This window comes from Ceratotherium simum, chromosome 2 (genome assembly GCF_057802395.1).
Source record: "Ceratotherium simum simum isolate JZ-2026a chromosome 2, ASM5780239v1, whole genome shotgun sequence".
Taxonomy (NCBI): domain Eukaryota; kingdom Metazoa; phylum Chordata; class Mammalia; order Perissodactyla; family Rhinocerotidae; genus Ceratotherium; species Ceratotherium simum.
The window spans coordinates 5,928,416-5,945,993 of NC_141901.1; the positions used below are offsets into that span (position 1 = coordinate 5,928,416).

General features: G+C 35.4%; 1 protein-coding gene across 3 annotated transcripts in view; it reads right to left on the bottom strand.

The window, feature by feature from the left end:
- The window catches only part of NME7 (NME/NM23 family member 7), a 216,475-nt gene that overhangs the window by 96,486 nt on the left and 102,411 nt on the right, over nucleotides 1-17,578 (bottom strand). For all 3 annotated transcript variants that reach the window (XM_087437797.1, XM_004425068.3, XM_087437784.1), the window contains exons 8-10: nucleotides 15,159-15,223; nucleotides 12,585-12,653; nucleotides 5,236-5,337 (exon numbers count right to left, since the gene is read on the bottom strand). In XM_087437797.1, coding sequence (XP_087293923.1) covers nucleotides 5,236-5,337; nucleotides 12,585-12,653; nucleotides 15,159-15,223 — 236 coding nt within the window. The remainder of the gene's footprint in view (nucleotides 1-5,235; nucleotides 5,338-12,584; nucleotides 12,654-15,158; nucleotides 15,224-17,578) is intronic.

Below are 17,578 nucleotides of genomic sequence, written 5' to 3' on the forward strand. Positions count from 1 at the left end.
CAAAGGTTTCTAGGGGGCAGCAATTGGCCTAGCTTTGTTTGGAGATCATAACTTGCATCAACGTGAATCTATACAACAGAATAAGTTCATCTCGTAGAACCTTTCAGTCCACGTATAAGAAAGAGGTACGCAGATGGCTGAATTGATCTAAGGTTGGAGTTTTCAGGGAGTGGCCAAAGGACAGAGAGCAAAGACATTGAGAATGCTATGAGAAGGGGATCAAAGAGATGAACAATGGCGTTTAGGTTGACTAGAAAAGGAAGTCAGAAAGTGGGAGGAGTGTCAGAAAACGGAAGGGTCCAAAGCCTAGAGGTTTCAGTTAAGTTAAAGACGCACTGTGAGGAGGATCAAGAGACCCAGGGGACCAGAAAGCTATGACAGACATTACTCTATCAGGGATTAAGTTTGCAGTGGTGTCTCTAATCTGCATATCAACAAAGAAAAGAGTATGGCTATGGAAGAAAACTGAGAAATAGAATCACTAAAGATAATTGACAGAAGGAGTCTGTTGAGCTCTGAGGCCAAGTGTTGGGTGAATCTTTCATATGGATATTATTTTGCCCAAGTTGACAGTAAGAATTGGGATGAAGAGAAAGACTATGATCAGGGTTTCCAAGTCTTCAGTGAATGAAAGAATGTGGCCAGGAATTCAATAGATGACAGAAGCAACAGATATCAGCCCCCAAGCATTTCTCTTCCAAGTTTACAACACCTTCCTGCACATTCATGAAAAAAGAATTTCATTTCAAAATATCACAATACTTCTACTTTAATCCTGAAGTCAGTAAAGGCTACAAGATAACAGGTAAAACACCACTCCGACAATCAAATGAATGGAAAACTTCATTAAAATATGAAGTGCCACTTTTTGTGTATGAAAATAGTCGACAACTCAATCTGGAGATGGGGTAAAGGTTTGCAAAGTCTGAGAGCAGATGACGGTGGATATTTGCCTGACAAAAAGAAAATCAGATTCCCTTAAATAAGATCCTTTACATAAAATATTTTACAGACACATTTTCCACAAAATAAGGCATACCTATGTTAGGTTATTTGGCTTGTCACACCCATCAGTCCAAGAACAAATATATTCTGCACAATTTTTCCAGACAATTTACCACTTCTTTGGTAACTCTTTCAGTTTCCTAATAGCTCAGCAGGAAAAGTGCCAAGCGACTCAACAGTGAAATTCTTCAGCGGGTGCAATCAAAACTTCTTACAGAGGCAAATCTGGGACAGGTTTTCTGCCCAAATGGATGTATTTTCTGCAGATGATGGCGTAGTGAATGAATGCTTCTCTAATTGTAAAGAAACCTATTGTGATAATTATTCCACTCTATGCAGTAGCCAACATTTGTCAAGCACCCTTATCAGTAAAATATGTAATACATCAAAATACGTATATATTTTTAATAGATGTACTCATCAATCTATACATTAAATTTTATTAAAATTTAATTTCTTTCTTACTTTTTACATAATAAATACATAAAAATGGAAAGTCTAATTACCCCCCCGCGCCAAACCCAAATGAATTGTCCTGTGCAACACTCCTCTTTGGAGACCACTTCCAGAGAGACTAGAAAGAAATTCTGTTCATACACAATGAGTGTTTCCTTCCAGCTTACAAGACCAGAGACAGGAAGAATCTTCTAGCAGCATAGACATCAATGATGAAGTGATGTCAATCTGCAACACATAGGTTACAAAGTGGTCTGATGATTACTGTTAGGCTGAGCCTCCTTCTGAATCAACTTGAAAAATACTTCTATATCTTAGAAAAGAATAAAGAAAAAAAGGACCCATTTTGGTAGATAAAATACATTTAAACAATGAGTTAGTACCAGATGTTAGGTATGCACAAAAATATAGCCAGTCTATTCATTAATTCACCAAATATTAATGGCATGACCATTATGTACCTGGCATTCTTCCAAGCACACTAATTATATCTACATGTATAGTAACCCAGGGTCTCTGTTTAGATATGGGAATGACTATGAAGTGAAGAAACAAATTTCTAAATTACTTTAACGTAATACAATACATGAATAGATTGGCACACCTGGCAGTTTAAAGTAAGATTGCTATTTAACTATCAATTCTACCTCCCTGAGCTAAGACCATAAGTTCCTCAAAGACAAGGACTGCATTTGTTCGATCATTAGTATAAACCTAGTGGCACCTAGCACAGTGACGGGCATGGAGAAAGCATTGAATACCTATTTGTTGATGGGGTGGGAGAAAAGGGAGAAAGAAAGGGAGGGGAAGAAGAATAAAGCGAAGCAAACGGAGTCTGAGCTCAAACTGAAAGAGCCATTTTATAGTCCCAAAAGCATACTTTGACTATAACCACTAATGAAATTTCTTCTGATTTGAAAATACCCAACAAAGGCACATGGTACTGCTTGAAACCCTGTACCTGCACTTAGAAATGGTCTATAATTCAGGACCCGAAAATCAAGAGGAGAATCAGTCCCAACTCCTTATTTAAAAGTTAATTCACTTTCAGGTTTTATAGTAAAATAAAAAGTATTTTTCTTATTATAAAAGTAATACAAGTACTCTAAAGAAAATTTGTAAAATATAGAAAAGTAGAACTTAACATTATCATAATCCTACCACCCAAAGACAACGACTGTTAACATTTTATATGTTAAGTTAGTACCAAATTTTAAAGTCCCTGGAGCACAACTTTTTATAATGCGATAAGAGACTCATCAACAACTAAAATGAAAACAATCTAGTAATTCCAGCTATGATGAATGAAGCAAGACTTAGGACCTTGAAAGAGTTTCCAAACTAAGCTCTCAGAAGATTATGGGCTCCTTAAGGAAAGATACCTTGTTCTAGTCATCTGTATTATAGCCCAGCCATGGGACCAAGCACTGAGCCTGCACATACTATTCATTCTGTAAATGTTCATTGAATAAGTATCTAGAAAGAAGAGAAACAGCAAATTTTTATTGTCAGGACTCTTCCTTCTATGATTACTCACCTGCTCACTCCCCAACTCCTCCCCAATGACCTCATCTTCTGTCATTCACAGCCCTATACTTTAGCCACAGTAACAGTAAAGAGCTAGCTGCAGCCCCAAAGTGATGCTGTTTTATGCATCCATAACTTAATTGTATCATTTCCCACCCTCCTCACTTAGCTAAGTTCTACTCATTCTTCACAGCTCAGCTCAGACATCAGGTTCTTCCCCAAGTCTCCCCTGACCCCACCACCCACCCCCAGGCTCAGCTAAGTGCTATAATCTGGGGCTCGCATAGTCTGCAGTGCAAACATCTAATAATGCAATTGCCACAGAACATGGAAATTAGCCACTTACATAATTTGTCCACTCAGAGACTGTAAGCTCTTTCAAGATTCTATCTTTATATTCGCAAATACTAGCACAGGTTCAAGAAATATTGAATGAAAGAATGAACAAACTCATCACATTCCTCTTTAGTTCTAGTTTTTATCTCTTTAATTTACCCTTGTTTGTTCATCGGTTGATCACTCACTTAAAAAACGAATGAACAAAAATCCTTCCTGGCCATCACACAGAAATCAGATATAAAAACGGCCAACACTGAGATCTGCTTATTCATCTAGCCAAAAAGTATCCCTTGCTAATTTCTTATGATTGAGTAAATATTGAAGAATATTAACTAAACATTCAACATCATCACCACTTTCTCCTAATGTCCTTTATAGCAGAATCACATTTTAACAATCACTCTTTCACAACACACATAGTACTTATTTCCATTCTTATTTCTCCCTGAAAAGATATAAAGTAGGTCCTGCCAACTCTTTCTCTACTGATGTCTTCAGGTCTGCTCCTGTCTGTCTCTAGAGCCCCTGCCTCTAATCTCTTCCCATTCAGTTTGCTCTTCTTGCATCAAAGGAATAATTCAGTATACTCCAAATTAAGCTACACGCCAAGAATTTCTATTTCCGGACTATAAGGGATTCTAATTATACAGAATCCACAATTTTTAGCCTGGCTTTTAAAGCTATGCATCCCACACTCATCTCTACCAGCATTCTCCACCTTATTTCCTCTATCTAAGAAAATACATTTCCTTGTGCTTCCAGGTATGCATTTCCCATTGAAGCCAAGCAAATATTCCTGCTGTATACCACAGCAAATTTGCAATTCCCTCATTGTTGCCTTTGTACATATCTTAGAGCTTTCTTATTCTCTCTGTGCCTTGATTCGTCTTTAAAATCCCTGTGTACATCTCTCTTCCTCTAACAACGTTTACTCAATTACCTTCAGGTCGTATTAATTGCTCCTTTTACTAAACAACCTTTCAACATTTGTATTTTACCTGAACTAACAATATTTTAGTCCTTATTTGTATGTTGCTCTGTAAATGTTCTAAAAGATCTTTATGGGTGTATCTTTATATGCGCGCTTTTTGAGCATTGAGAACAGGTGTATTTTTCTCCCGTACAGGGCTTACTCTAGCAGCACTCTCATACAAGCTGATCTCTTAATAGGTGCTGTTAACTTATTATCTTACATCTAAGGGAACTCAATAAACACTGTCTAAATTGGACTGGCTATAATAGTTCGATAAACTATTTACAAGTGATAGTGAAATAAAGGAAAGAGAATAAATTAAATTATAGTTAGTGTTTAAAATCAGTAATACTTCCCATAATCCTACCCCGCTAATAACATTTGCATTGAGTTTTCTCATATGTATTCCAAAGCACTGCTTTCAACCCCATCCTCCTCTCTGCCCCCTCACTACCACATGTCCACGTGAAGAAAACCCACAGCAAACTGAAAGGGATACTAGAGAATATCAAATTTCACTTAAGTCCCACTGCTCACATTCACTTACGTATCTGGTATGAGGCCACCATGCCAATATTCCTCACACTGAGAGCTTTATTTACGGCCTATGTCAAAGGACAATTAATACCTTAGGTAATTGCTAACAAAGAGCTTGATAAATTTACCTAACCAGACAATTTAGCAAGAAGAAACAATAAAAGAAAATGCCATAGTAAATGTTTCTGCCGACTCTATACTGTCACTAGGCTAATAAAAAACTCACTTTTTCTTGGAATATTACATAAAAAGGAAATTATGTAAAATGCTATTTTGAAAAATTTTTGTCTATCATATTCACTTTTGTATTATTTCTTTTAAAGAACAAACTAACACTATCAAATCTATAAGGTAGTTAATGATAAAACAAACGATTAATATTTTAAACAATTACTTACAGGATCAGCAGGTCCACAGAATTCTCGAAATGTCTTTGTAGGATTATTTTGTTGAATCTCCATTGCTACACAAGGGCCAGAATACATTTCTGTCACCATCTCCTATGACACGTAATATATAATGTAAAAAGAAAAAAAAAAATCAATAGAATTTTATAATCTTTTACTCCTCCTCTTTTAATTGCACCACTATTCCACTAACATCAAAACATTAAACTTATCTTTGACTTCTTCCCCACCTGTAATCCACACACCAAGCAGTGCCCAAATTTTGTCTATTTTTCCTACCAAAATATATTTCAGGTATGTTCTCTCATCTCCACTCCTACCACTACCTCCATTTTAATGTAATGCTTTACTACTTGACACTTTCATTATTTGAAATGATCTTCTACTACGTCTTCCTTTCAAAGGGCTCTCCCCTCTTGAACACAGTACTGTCAAATGGACATTTCTAAAGATATAAATTCGAAGACGTTTCTCCCCAAAATCATAATGAGTCCCAGCAATAAAGAATAACAGGGACCAGATTTATTCTCTTACATTAAACGTCTAGAAACTAGACAATATATATGAAACAACAGTTTTCAGACCATGGATGACAGGTAGCACGGTACCATGATCCCTGAGAGAAGGGAAACAGATGAGGTAAGCCGTTGATTGCCCCATCTCACTGCCCAGGGGCAATTTCCAGACAGTGGACAGTAGAGGAAACACAACAGAGCCCAAAACTCTCACTGAGTAAAAGAGACAAAGGCTGGGATTCAGGGAAGCCAGCGTAGCTAGAATTTGTAGGACAGAATACTAGAGGGGGCAGGGGAACTATGAGAGAGTAAGCTACAGGGATCTGCAGAGAAGTTCACTTGAATCTTTGGTGAAGAGTCTGTGTATGTGTAGAGGAAACTACCCAAGGCTGAGGAAAGAACTACCAGAAAGTAGTAGATGAAACAATTCACGGAGAGAGCACAAGGCTGAGAAGAGTTTGTGCTTCTACCGACCAGAGTGGAAAGCCCTCGTATGATACACAGGGCATCAGGAGGAGTCCGCAGACGGGACTGCACCGTAGTAGTTGGCCTAAACTAGCCTTAGATATGGGATGCTTTGTACCCATCCTATAAAAGCAAGTCTCGAAAGGGTCAAACTGCTCCCAAGTTACTTAACTGAGTGTCAGAACAGTCTAACACTCTTCAAAGGAATACAGTATACCATGTAACACTGTAAACTGCACAATATCCAGCATCCAATAAAATCACCAGGCATGCAAAGAAGTAGGGAAATATGAACCATCACAAGAAGAAAATTCAATAAACAGATATGGACCCAGCAATGACAGAAACAATATAGTTACACAAGAATGTTAAAACAGCTATTATAAATAGCTGTTTATTTCCTTCTATAAATAATTATAGAATTATTATTTCCTTCTATAAAAAACATGATGTAGAGAGATCAATTATTTATAATACATCTTAATAATATATATAAAATATTTATAAAATCAATTATTATTTATAGTTATTTATAAGTTATTTATTTAAACATATTATATTTATGAATTAAAAACATAATTTAGGTTATCTATAACTTTAATATTTATAAATATTATTTATATAATTGTATTTAATTACATAATAAAATTATTATATAAATATAATAATTTATGATTTATAAAGTTATTTATGAAATATTTTCATTATATTTAATAATATTTATAAAAATTATTATTTACAGTTAAAATAATTATTTATAAAATTATTACTTCCTTCTATAAATAATTATAGAAGGAAACATGGGCACAATGCAGAGAAAATCAAAAGATATTAAAAAGACCCAAATGGGGCCAGTCCGGTGGCGTAGTGGGTAAGTTCGTGAGCTCCGCTTTGGCAGCCTGGGGTTCACAGGTTCGGATCCCAGGCGCAGACCAATGCACTGCTTGTCAAGCCATGCTGTGGCAGTGTCCCATAAAAAGTAGAGGAAGATGGGCATGGATGCTAGCCCAGGGCCAATCCTCCTCAGCAAAAGGAGGAGGATTGGCATTGGATGTTAGCTCAGGGCTGGTCTCCCTCACACACACACACACACACACACACACACACACACAGACCCAAATGGAACTTCTAGAGATGAAAATTACATCTGAACTGAAAAGTACACTGGTTGGGATGAACAGGATAAGATACTGCAAAAGACCAATGAATTTTAAGACATGCAGAAGAAACTATTCAAGCATGGAGACAAAGAAGAAAGAAGAAAGGTGAGAAAAAACTGACCTGTGGGGCAACGTCAAGCTGTCTAATATATGCGTAGTTGGAGTTCCAGAAGAACAAAAGGGTGGTGAACAGAAAAATAGTTCAAGAATTAATTGCTAAAAAGTTTTCAAATTTGATGAAACCCATGAGCCTACAGATCTAACAAAATCCGAGGAGAATAAACATAAAGAAAAGTATAGTAGGACACATTATAATCAAATTGGCTAAAAAACAAACAAAACCCAGTGATAAATAGTAGAAACAACAACAACAAAAATCTCTTGAAAATGCAAGAAAAAAAAAAAGCACAGTAGAACAAAGATAAAGATGAAAACAACAACAAAAACCTGTCAATCTAGAATTCTGTATCAAGGTGAGAAGACATTTTTCAAAAATGACAGAAAAATAAAGACTTTTCCAGACAAACAAAACGTGAGAGAATTCACCACACAGCAGCCCAATACCATAGGAAATTTTAAAGGAAATTTTTCAGACAGAAGGAAAATAATACCAGACAAAAATATGGATCTACCCAAAAGAACGGTAAATATGTGGGTAAATCTAAAATACATTTTTTCTTTTTCAGTTGCTGTGAAAGATAATTATTTACAGTAAAAATATTAAAACTGTATTGTAGGGTTTATAGCATGATAGAAGCAAAATGTATGACAACAACAGCATATAGAATAGGAGAGGAAGTGGAAATTTTTTTTTTTTTTTTGCTGAGGAAGAGTCCCCCTGCGCTAACATCTGTGCCAATGTTTCTCTATCTTGTATGTGGGTCACCACCACAGCATGGCTGCTGATGAGTGGTGGAGGTCTGCGCCCAGGAACCGAACCTGGGCCGCTGAAGCAGAGCATGCCGAACTTAACGACTAGGTCATGGGGCTGCTCCAAGTAGAAACTATTTTAAGGTTCTTAACTCTATATGTGAGGTAGTATAATGAAAAACATGGTCAAAGAAAAGTTCCCCTCATAGTGTCTGGAAAACTCAATGAATGTTCTTTTCTTCCCCTTGAATGGGGAAGAAAACTTCAGGCAGAATTGAAAATAAATGTAAAGACTTTGAGGCAGAAGTACAGTTGGGGTCTATGAAGATCAGTAAAGCAGCCAGGATATCAGGAGCTGAGTGAGACTAACAGAAAGCAGTAAGAGATGAGGCCAGATCACGTAGGGCCATTTTAATGACTTTGGAGGGTTTATGATATACAATGTCAAAGTAAAATAAGGTAACATATTACAGAACAATATTTAAATATTAATCCAAACTCAGTCATCATATCCACTAGAAATTCCAGAAGTTAAAAGAGGAGAGAAAGGACTTCATAATTAATATGGTACACAGAACCCTACTCATTAGAATCTCTAAATGTATTCCCTTGAAGTCACTTTGCTATTTCACAAAGGTCGTATGTAATCGATTTTATGGATAATGATGCTGAGTCTGATCTTCTGTCTCGTGATATTGAAGTCCTGCTTACACATAGATGTCAAGAGCCAGGCTCTCAGGAGGGCAGGAGAAGCCTGAACACGTCATCCAAAAAGAGAGAGGTGAATTTCGTCTGCCTTTCCTTCATTTGTCTCTCTTTCCCTCCCTCTTTCAGTGTTAATAACAAATATCATGAAAAATACAAACATAAAGGACTGCACAAAATGAAAAGAAAAAAACACGTTGAAAAAAAGGTTCCATCAAAAGCTTAACTTATTCCTTAAAAATCGACTCAACAGAATTCTCAAGTCACCTAGATTTTTACTGAAGTAAAAAATTATCAAAACAAAAAAGAATCTGTTTGTTTCCTTCACAGCCCTTGACTACTGTCCTCAGGTAGCCGTCCGGGATCATTTGATTTGATGTCTCTCCTCACCAGAACACAAGCTCCATGCATGCAGGCAGTGTGATTTTTGTTGTTCATCTCTGCATCCCCGTATCCAACACATTGTCTGGCACCTACTAGATACTCAATATATGTGCAGTAAATAACTGGATCGTGAGAACACTGTGAGACAGAAACTAGTACCTTTTTATGATTGCAAATGCTGGGGCAGCAAACACAAGCGTAAATGATCAACACAGAATCTACTACAAAGAGTTATGTCAGATATAACAATAACAATAGTAATAATAACAATAGCTGATATTTACTGAGTGCTCTCAATATGTGAGACTGCTTTACATTATTTATTTCATTTAAAGAAAATGAAATGCTGCATACCACTATGTAGCATTCTATTCTAAAAAATGGAAATAATGTTATTACTTACTTAGTGAGATTACCATCTCACTAAGTAAGTAACAACAATCTCATAAAGTAAGTACAAGCATTATTTCTGTTTTACAGATGGGTAAACTAAGGCTTAAAGAAGGTAAATAACTTGTCTATGGTCACACAACTGGTGGATTTAGGATTTAAACCTAGCATCTGACTCCACAAGCCAAAAAATGAAAAGTCTACAGTCTGAAGCAAGTAATGCGGGAGAACCAAGAACCAGAGTCAAGTTACAAAACAACACCTGTACGACAATGTCAGTGATGCCGCACTACTTCACACTCTAAACTCTACATTTAAGAGGATCATTTCACAACCTTACACCAACACATCTTTAAATTCACAATAATAAAATGGACAGAATCACTAATATAATCTTACACACCTTATCACTTATTTTAGAAACACAAATCTAAAGACAAGGAGGGTAAAGTGTTGTACCAAAAGTCAGAGTAAGAATCAGATCATCTGTTTTTGTCCTTTTAGACCATACTGCCTCTTAAGATTACTCTCACAGGGCCTACTTTATAATTAGACAAACCTCCTAAAATTGAGACATCTAGTGCATTTAAAAATTTACCTCTTCCTTGAACTTAAACTTGAGTCCTGGATATTAACTGTCATGAGAAATAAGAGGCCCAACAGGAAATACAACAATCATAATAGCAAGTGAGACTCAGGATTTGCTATCTGATTCTTGGTATCCCAAATTACCCCACGAAGGATATCACAATCATATGCATTTGTAGTGTATGAATACAGACCATTACACAACTTCCTTTGAACGAAATAGACTTATAAATGGGAAAAGAACTTTAAAAGCACCAGAGATTATATACCATTCATAATTATATTATTTACTACAATAAAATATTACTGGGATAAAAAATTCTTATTTCCCTTTGGGGAAAATTTTCAAGGAAACAGCTTTTCTTAGTTTAAATAAAATTTTATATCATATAAATACAGTAACATCTCATAAAGATACCTGAATATTGATATGTTCTGGTTCATATATGCAGTGCATTCTTCCATTAACATACTGCTACAAACCAATAATAATTTGAAATATTTATTTTAAGCTGAATAAGTCATTTTAAGCTGAATAAAAAGTCATAAGCATTGCTAAAAATTACTCGCAAGACTAATAATTACTCTGAAATAAGGTAGTTTTTTTCTTCCCAAACAGCCAATAGGTTCTTTATCCTTAGTAGGCTCTTTTACTAATATCACAAACTTAAATGGTAATTATATAGAATATCTTACTGAGAAGATTAGACAGAAGAAAACTCATCAACACCAATTATTCCAGGCTGGCCAGATATTAACATATGATTTTGCTACTGTCATTCAAATTAGATTTCTTATGGGAAATGACACATCTATCCAATGATTTTTATCTTTACATCCAGAATCCCAAGATCAAAAAATCCTAAGAGTAAGTGTATAATACATAAAAAGAAATTGTATGTATGGTACTTCTAAAGCACAACATAGGAGACATTAAAAATCAGAGATGAGGCTTTTTGAAAAAAGTTGTTTTCCAAAGGGCAATATGGCCCACCTCAGATATGTACATAAAACTCTAGCGCCCTCAACTACTATTTGTGACCAAATTGTATGAGAATATGATCAAACATCAAGGCTGCTATGGTATATGTCTCCATGAACTTCTCTATCTTATATAATAAAACTATAATATAATATGAATTAATGAAGGCAGTTGCTTTTAACTAGATTTTTTCAAAGTCAAATAGAACAAATATAAGAAAGAAAATGTATAAAAGAAAGATTTAAGAAATGGAAAACCGTTGTCACTGCTTGAATAAATGATGTTAAGAACACATTTTAAAATCTCTTCCATTTAAGAAAAGGCATAATTCTAAAATGAAGAAGCAGATAAGATTAAAGTTTGATAAGTTATAACAAAAAAGAAAAACACTCTGGTTCCTCTAAAGAAGGGTGGAACACTACCAGCACGCCGAATGCAACATATAGTATTCCATTATTGGTCTTTACTACGTAGAGCTAAATAAGACAAGGGCTCAGGCTACTTCTTGGACCAATGCATTGTTCCTTTTTAAGGCAGGTTGAAAGGAAAGGGAATACAAAAGTGACGAGAGAGGACTCTAGCCTCACTGTCAGGAATACTGAACTTTATGCAAAAAGAAAAGCCTAAACTCTATATAACAACATGGGTGATGAGGCAGGCCACCAGCACAAACGTATCTAAGATAATCTGATAAAGAGGAGAAAGAAACTAACTTTGATTAAATATCTACTATGTATTATTTTAGGGAATAAGATTTGGCTTATTTGAATATAGTCATTTGTTTTCAAGAACACATTTCATTGCCCTCTGAACAACTCCCTTTAAGTCTTCTTATTTCTTCAGTCTCTGTCACATTTTCAGATGATTCTATCTGCATTTGTGTCATTAAAGTAGATATGAAGTACTGCTATGGAGTTATACTATAATGTTAAGAATGATTTGCATTTAACTTTCTAAAGCATTTTGGACAGTCTTCCACCCTGAGAATATTATAAACCTCATAGATAATGTCAGCATGGTCAATATCCCAGCAAGTTGGGGTTTTTTTTTTGCATTCCTGTATATTTTTGTTTCATAAATGAAACAATATCATATTTTTAAAACTGATCCAGTGGCTCTCAGGGATAGGAATGCCTCAATAACTGGCTATAATCAGCTGGCAACTGGCAGAATCACGAATACTTTAATATTTTCATGATTATAAATTGTACTGACATCTACAAGATTTGAGATCACAAATTGTTTTCAGTACCAAGGCTTTACTTTTACTTCGATACTTACGTTATACTCAGACACTACTCCCTTATAAACTTCATAAAACTCTTCAACATTAACTCGATCCATGTTGAACTATATTAAAGAAAAAAAAAATAAGCCAACCAACAAAAGAAAATAAAATGAGCCACACTTAGCACTCAACATTTATGATCTCTTGGATATATTTTCTTTACCTTAAAATGTAAACCTTACATAAATTAAACACTCTTTGAAGAAAAAATGTTATTAAAGATCAGCTCATCAATAATAAAAATGTATAACATTTATTGAGTATTTAATGTATCAAGCATTGTTCTGCACATGCATCATCTCGTTTAATCCTCACAACAACCCTACGACGTAAGTAGTATCAGTAGTGTTAATAGCCCCGATCTGCAGATGAGGCTGAGACTCAGAGGGGTTATGTAACCTTCACAAATGGCATTCCATCTCAAGCAGTCTGATCCCATTGATCAGCCTCCTAACCACTACACTATACCTCTCTCTGAATAAAACCTCATTCTCAATGCAAAAAAGACTGATGTACAATGTACTATTGTTTATTGGTAGACTAGTGGCACAAGAAAGAAATATTACTGAAGAAAAGTACTTTAGACTTGTACTTCAGGTTCATAAAGGGGGCTGAAAATAATACCTTTTTCCTCCCAAGCATTCAGAAAAATCCCTAGTTAGTCTGGTTCATAATAAAGCACTTATACAAGTCATCTGGAATTCCTACTGCTCTTCAAAAAGAATTGTAAGAGTATGCTTACACGATAAGCCTACAAAGACTCGTTCTTATCCAGGCTGGATTCAAATTTAGTTAGAAATAAAATTTCATTAAGTTCTAGGGTCTCAAGAACCAAAACTTTAATTTTTCTCTAAATAGCCTCAGAATTTCCAATTTTATTTTCCCTCCTACTTTGCTTCTTTACTGTTGCCAGGATTGAAGATCACTAAGAAATTTCTGCCTACTCAGATAATAATTCCAACTAGGAAGATTTATTTTCATAGGCAACATAACTATTACAGAGAGGGAATTTTGTTTGATTTCAGTTTTATCTTGTAAATTGTATTATTTAATTATTATAATACAACTTATTAATACAACAAAATAATAACAGAAGATATAATTTATTAAGTACTTAGTAATTTGCCCCGGAAATTCTACAAGGCATTGTGTAGGGTTATTTCATTTAATCCACAAAATAATCCATCGAGGCAAATAATACTGTTCTCATTCCCTAGCTGAGAAAACTAAAGACAAGAATGCTTAAAATTTGGCGAAGGTCACATACCTAGAAAGCAGCTGACCCATGATTCAGAAATAGAGCTTTCTGACACCAAAAATCAATGACTGTGATTGCTACTAAACCACCACGCCTCCCCCAGAGTTCAATTAATTCTTTTTTTATTATTCTTATTTTCACTAAGCATCTATTATGGCCAATCACTAGGTTGTGGGCCTCGAGTTAGATGTTTAAATGTTTAAATCTAAAATTTCCACAGTGAATATTACTTAAGTGGGCTTAGTTCCTACAATCCTGTGACTACATCACCAAGCTAACACCTTGAGAACGTTTTGGCTAACAATTTCTTTATAGTCTTAGGTAAGATTCTTCAAATATCAACTTCTTGATCAATCTCCATGTTGTGTCTGATGACTTGCAAACTAGTTCATATTTCTGACCTTTTTTGGCTTATGGGCATTCCCACCAATGAGGGACACAAAATAGGCAGAACCCCAATTAGTGCCCTGACCTCTGATTTTGAATGATCCTAAGACTTCAGAAAAATCAAAAGCAGTTCCTTTTCAGAAAAAGAGCACATAAATTATGTTGGTAAGAAAATTCTCAGCTCCAAAATCGATATTTCACTATCATAATAGCATAAACTTGCTGGCCTTCAAACATCATAAAACCCAAATTATTTATCTGATTCCTAAATAATTTTACCCCATTCTTCTCAAATGCACTGGCAAGTACAGCACAAAAGTGTGAGCTCTACAGAAAAGGGTGCTGTTTCTTCACTGAAAGGTCTCCTGGAAACGTGTCCGCAGGGCAACTGTGAATGACTGCGGGCTCTGGAGATCCAGTGGCGGACCGCCAACACACAGGCCCAAACGTGCGAACTCCAAAGAAGGTCCCGAGGGAAAGTCCACAAACCAGCCAAGGCCCTGGTCAGGGAAAACATCTGAACTGATGCTCTCCCTTCATTCTCTTCTTAGTCACCAATCCAGACAACAGAAAACTCATTATATCTACTCAATTCAACTCTGTTTTTTGTTAAGAACTGAACACATTGTTTCAGTCTGTATTTATTTCACAACTAAAGTTCCAGGAATTGTATAAACCTACCTTATAAGCTTAAATTAGGTGCACCATTTCAATATCGGTTCTCTCAGTGAAAGATTATATGGGTCACATCATTTCAAAAACATTTTTTGATTATAAGGTTATCAAGTTCAGTAAATATATCTTTTTATTTTTAATGTGTTGAGTTCAAGAGTGCACACAGAAAATTCAATGTAAAACATTTTAAAATATACTTCAAAAAAACCCAGAATTCCTCAATAAGTTATGACTCATTGCTACCTACCATTTGCATAGCTGAGATTTCAAAACCTGCATCTCGGATAGACATCAGGATCTTTCCCAGCAGTCCTGAAAATACAGAACAAATGGGTGCAAAAATACAAAATTCTTAGTTTCTTAGAAATGCAAATTTTCTACATCAAAGTGCTTTGCTTACACTCTATATGAAGAAACCACATATTTCTGCAAGGGAAACTAAATCCCTAATACTGACCATTACATGTATTCACTTAATAAGTGCTGCAGGAATATCAATAATGATCCTGAAGATTTTGCAAAAACTTTTCAGGTACAATTTTGCCTTTAAGGCCCTTGAAGTCTAGTGATATAGAGAACATAAAAATAAAACAATTAAAATTAATATTACAAAAAAATGAAATGCCAAAGTACCAGATACAGAAGGAGTTCAAATGAAGAGTTCAAAGAAGGAGAACTATCAAATTAAAGCTGAAGCAGTGGACAGAAGTTTCAAGGGAAAATGAGAGCATGAACTGGTCTTGAGGCTATGGATACATAGGATTATATAGGGACAGAGGGATAAAAGAAGGGAAGGCACAAATCCGGGAAAATATGAGCATGTTCGCACAACACAAGAAAAAAAAGCTGAAAAACAAAAGAGATTTAATCCAAATTGATGAAGGCCTTGGATGTCAACATGATGAATTGGGTCTTTTTCCCACAGATCAGTGATTTTTACAATGGGGTCTGTAGACTCTGGGGGTTTAGGACTGATTTTGAGATTCCATTAGTTTTCTATAAAAATCTGCTAAACTTTTTTTTTTCTAGTCAACTAAAATTCTCTCTCAGTCTCACATAAACACACACACATACACACCCCATATTCTGGACCATCTGGATGCTCACCTAGTAACCCTAAGTCACCAAGTAGTTATCAGTGCCTGAATGCGCATTTTTATTTACTATCTTACTGCAGCGAAGTAGTACTATTTTAATTGTAGCAGGCTGAGGGATAAAAAACCCCACAAGGACAGATCTATTTCTCAAATGATACATTTGTACCAAGTCAAGGCCAGATGATACAGCATGCTCCAGAAACAAAGGTTTCTCAGAAGTTTGAAGAGTAGAGCAGGCCCATGCTGAACTCAGAGCAGTCTGTACCACATTCATGTCCAGCTTGGTAATTTAGTTTTGGCAAACATCCTTTGTCACGTTAATGTTGTTAACTTAAATTTTATCCATTTTATAGTTTCATTGATAATGAATTTGTAAATTGTTTTAGTTATACAGTTGTATGTGCAAAAGTTTATATTTAGTTTTATATTTGGACATATTTAAGTTGCATTAGAATTAAAATAATTTAAGTCAACACTGGGTGTCCATCAGAATATTTTTACTCCAAAAGGAAACACTGCCAAAAGAAATGGAAGGTCACTGAAAATGATTAGCAGGAGAGTACAGGACAAAGTAGTTTTTTAGTAAGGTTACTAATGTAATAATGACGGGCAAGATGGTCTGAAGAAAGGAATAAGGAATAGAAAGAACAGCAAGAGCTTTTGAAATCATCTAGCCTGATGACCGGACTTGCATGGCGGCAGCAGAGAAAGAAAGAAGTAACGAATATAAGACATTTCCCAAGAAGAAGTAACAGGACTAGACAGGACACAGAGAGTGAAGATGAAGGAATAAAACTTTTGTGTCTATTGACTGGAAGAATGATATAGCACCTTTAAGAAGACAACAAGTAATGAAACCAAATTAATTAAGGAAAAAGACATTGAATTATTTTGGACATAGAAAAAGAATTTCAGAAACGATGAAATCCAGCCATTTGTGACAACATGGATGGACACTGAGGGCATAATGCAAAGTGAAATAAGTCAGAGGGAGAAGGTCAAATACCATATGATTTCCTTCATTAAGTAGTAGATAATAACAACAATAAACAAACACATAGAGACAGAGATTGGATTGGTGGTTACCAGAGGGGAAGGGGGGAGGGAGGAGGGCGAAAGGGATAATTCGGCACATGTGTGTGGTGATGGGTTGTAATTAGTATTTGGGTGGTGAACATGATGTAATCTATGCAGAAATAGAAGTATAACGATGTAAAAAAAAAAACCCTTTTTCTTCCTGGGTTGTTAAGTACAGGATATTAACATCAATAAAAACTTGAAGATATACCAGAGAGGTTAAAATTAAAAAAAAAAAAAAAAAGAAAAAGAATTTCAGAACAGAACACTGATTTACATTTGAGGAGACAGCATAGTCAATGGTTGAAAAAAATCATCAAGGAATGAATGAATAAACTCACTATACAAAATTAGTGATATGGGATTGCATTCCAATAGATAGATAGGTAGAGAGATATAATGAGGGGTACAAAGAGGTTAGAGCTGAAATGATGAGAACAGATGACTGCTTGTTTGACAAAAAGAAGGGCAAAAGCAAAAAAGAGCTGGGAGG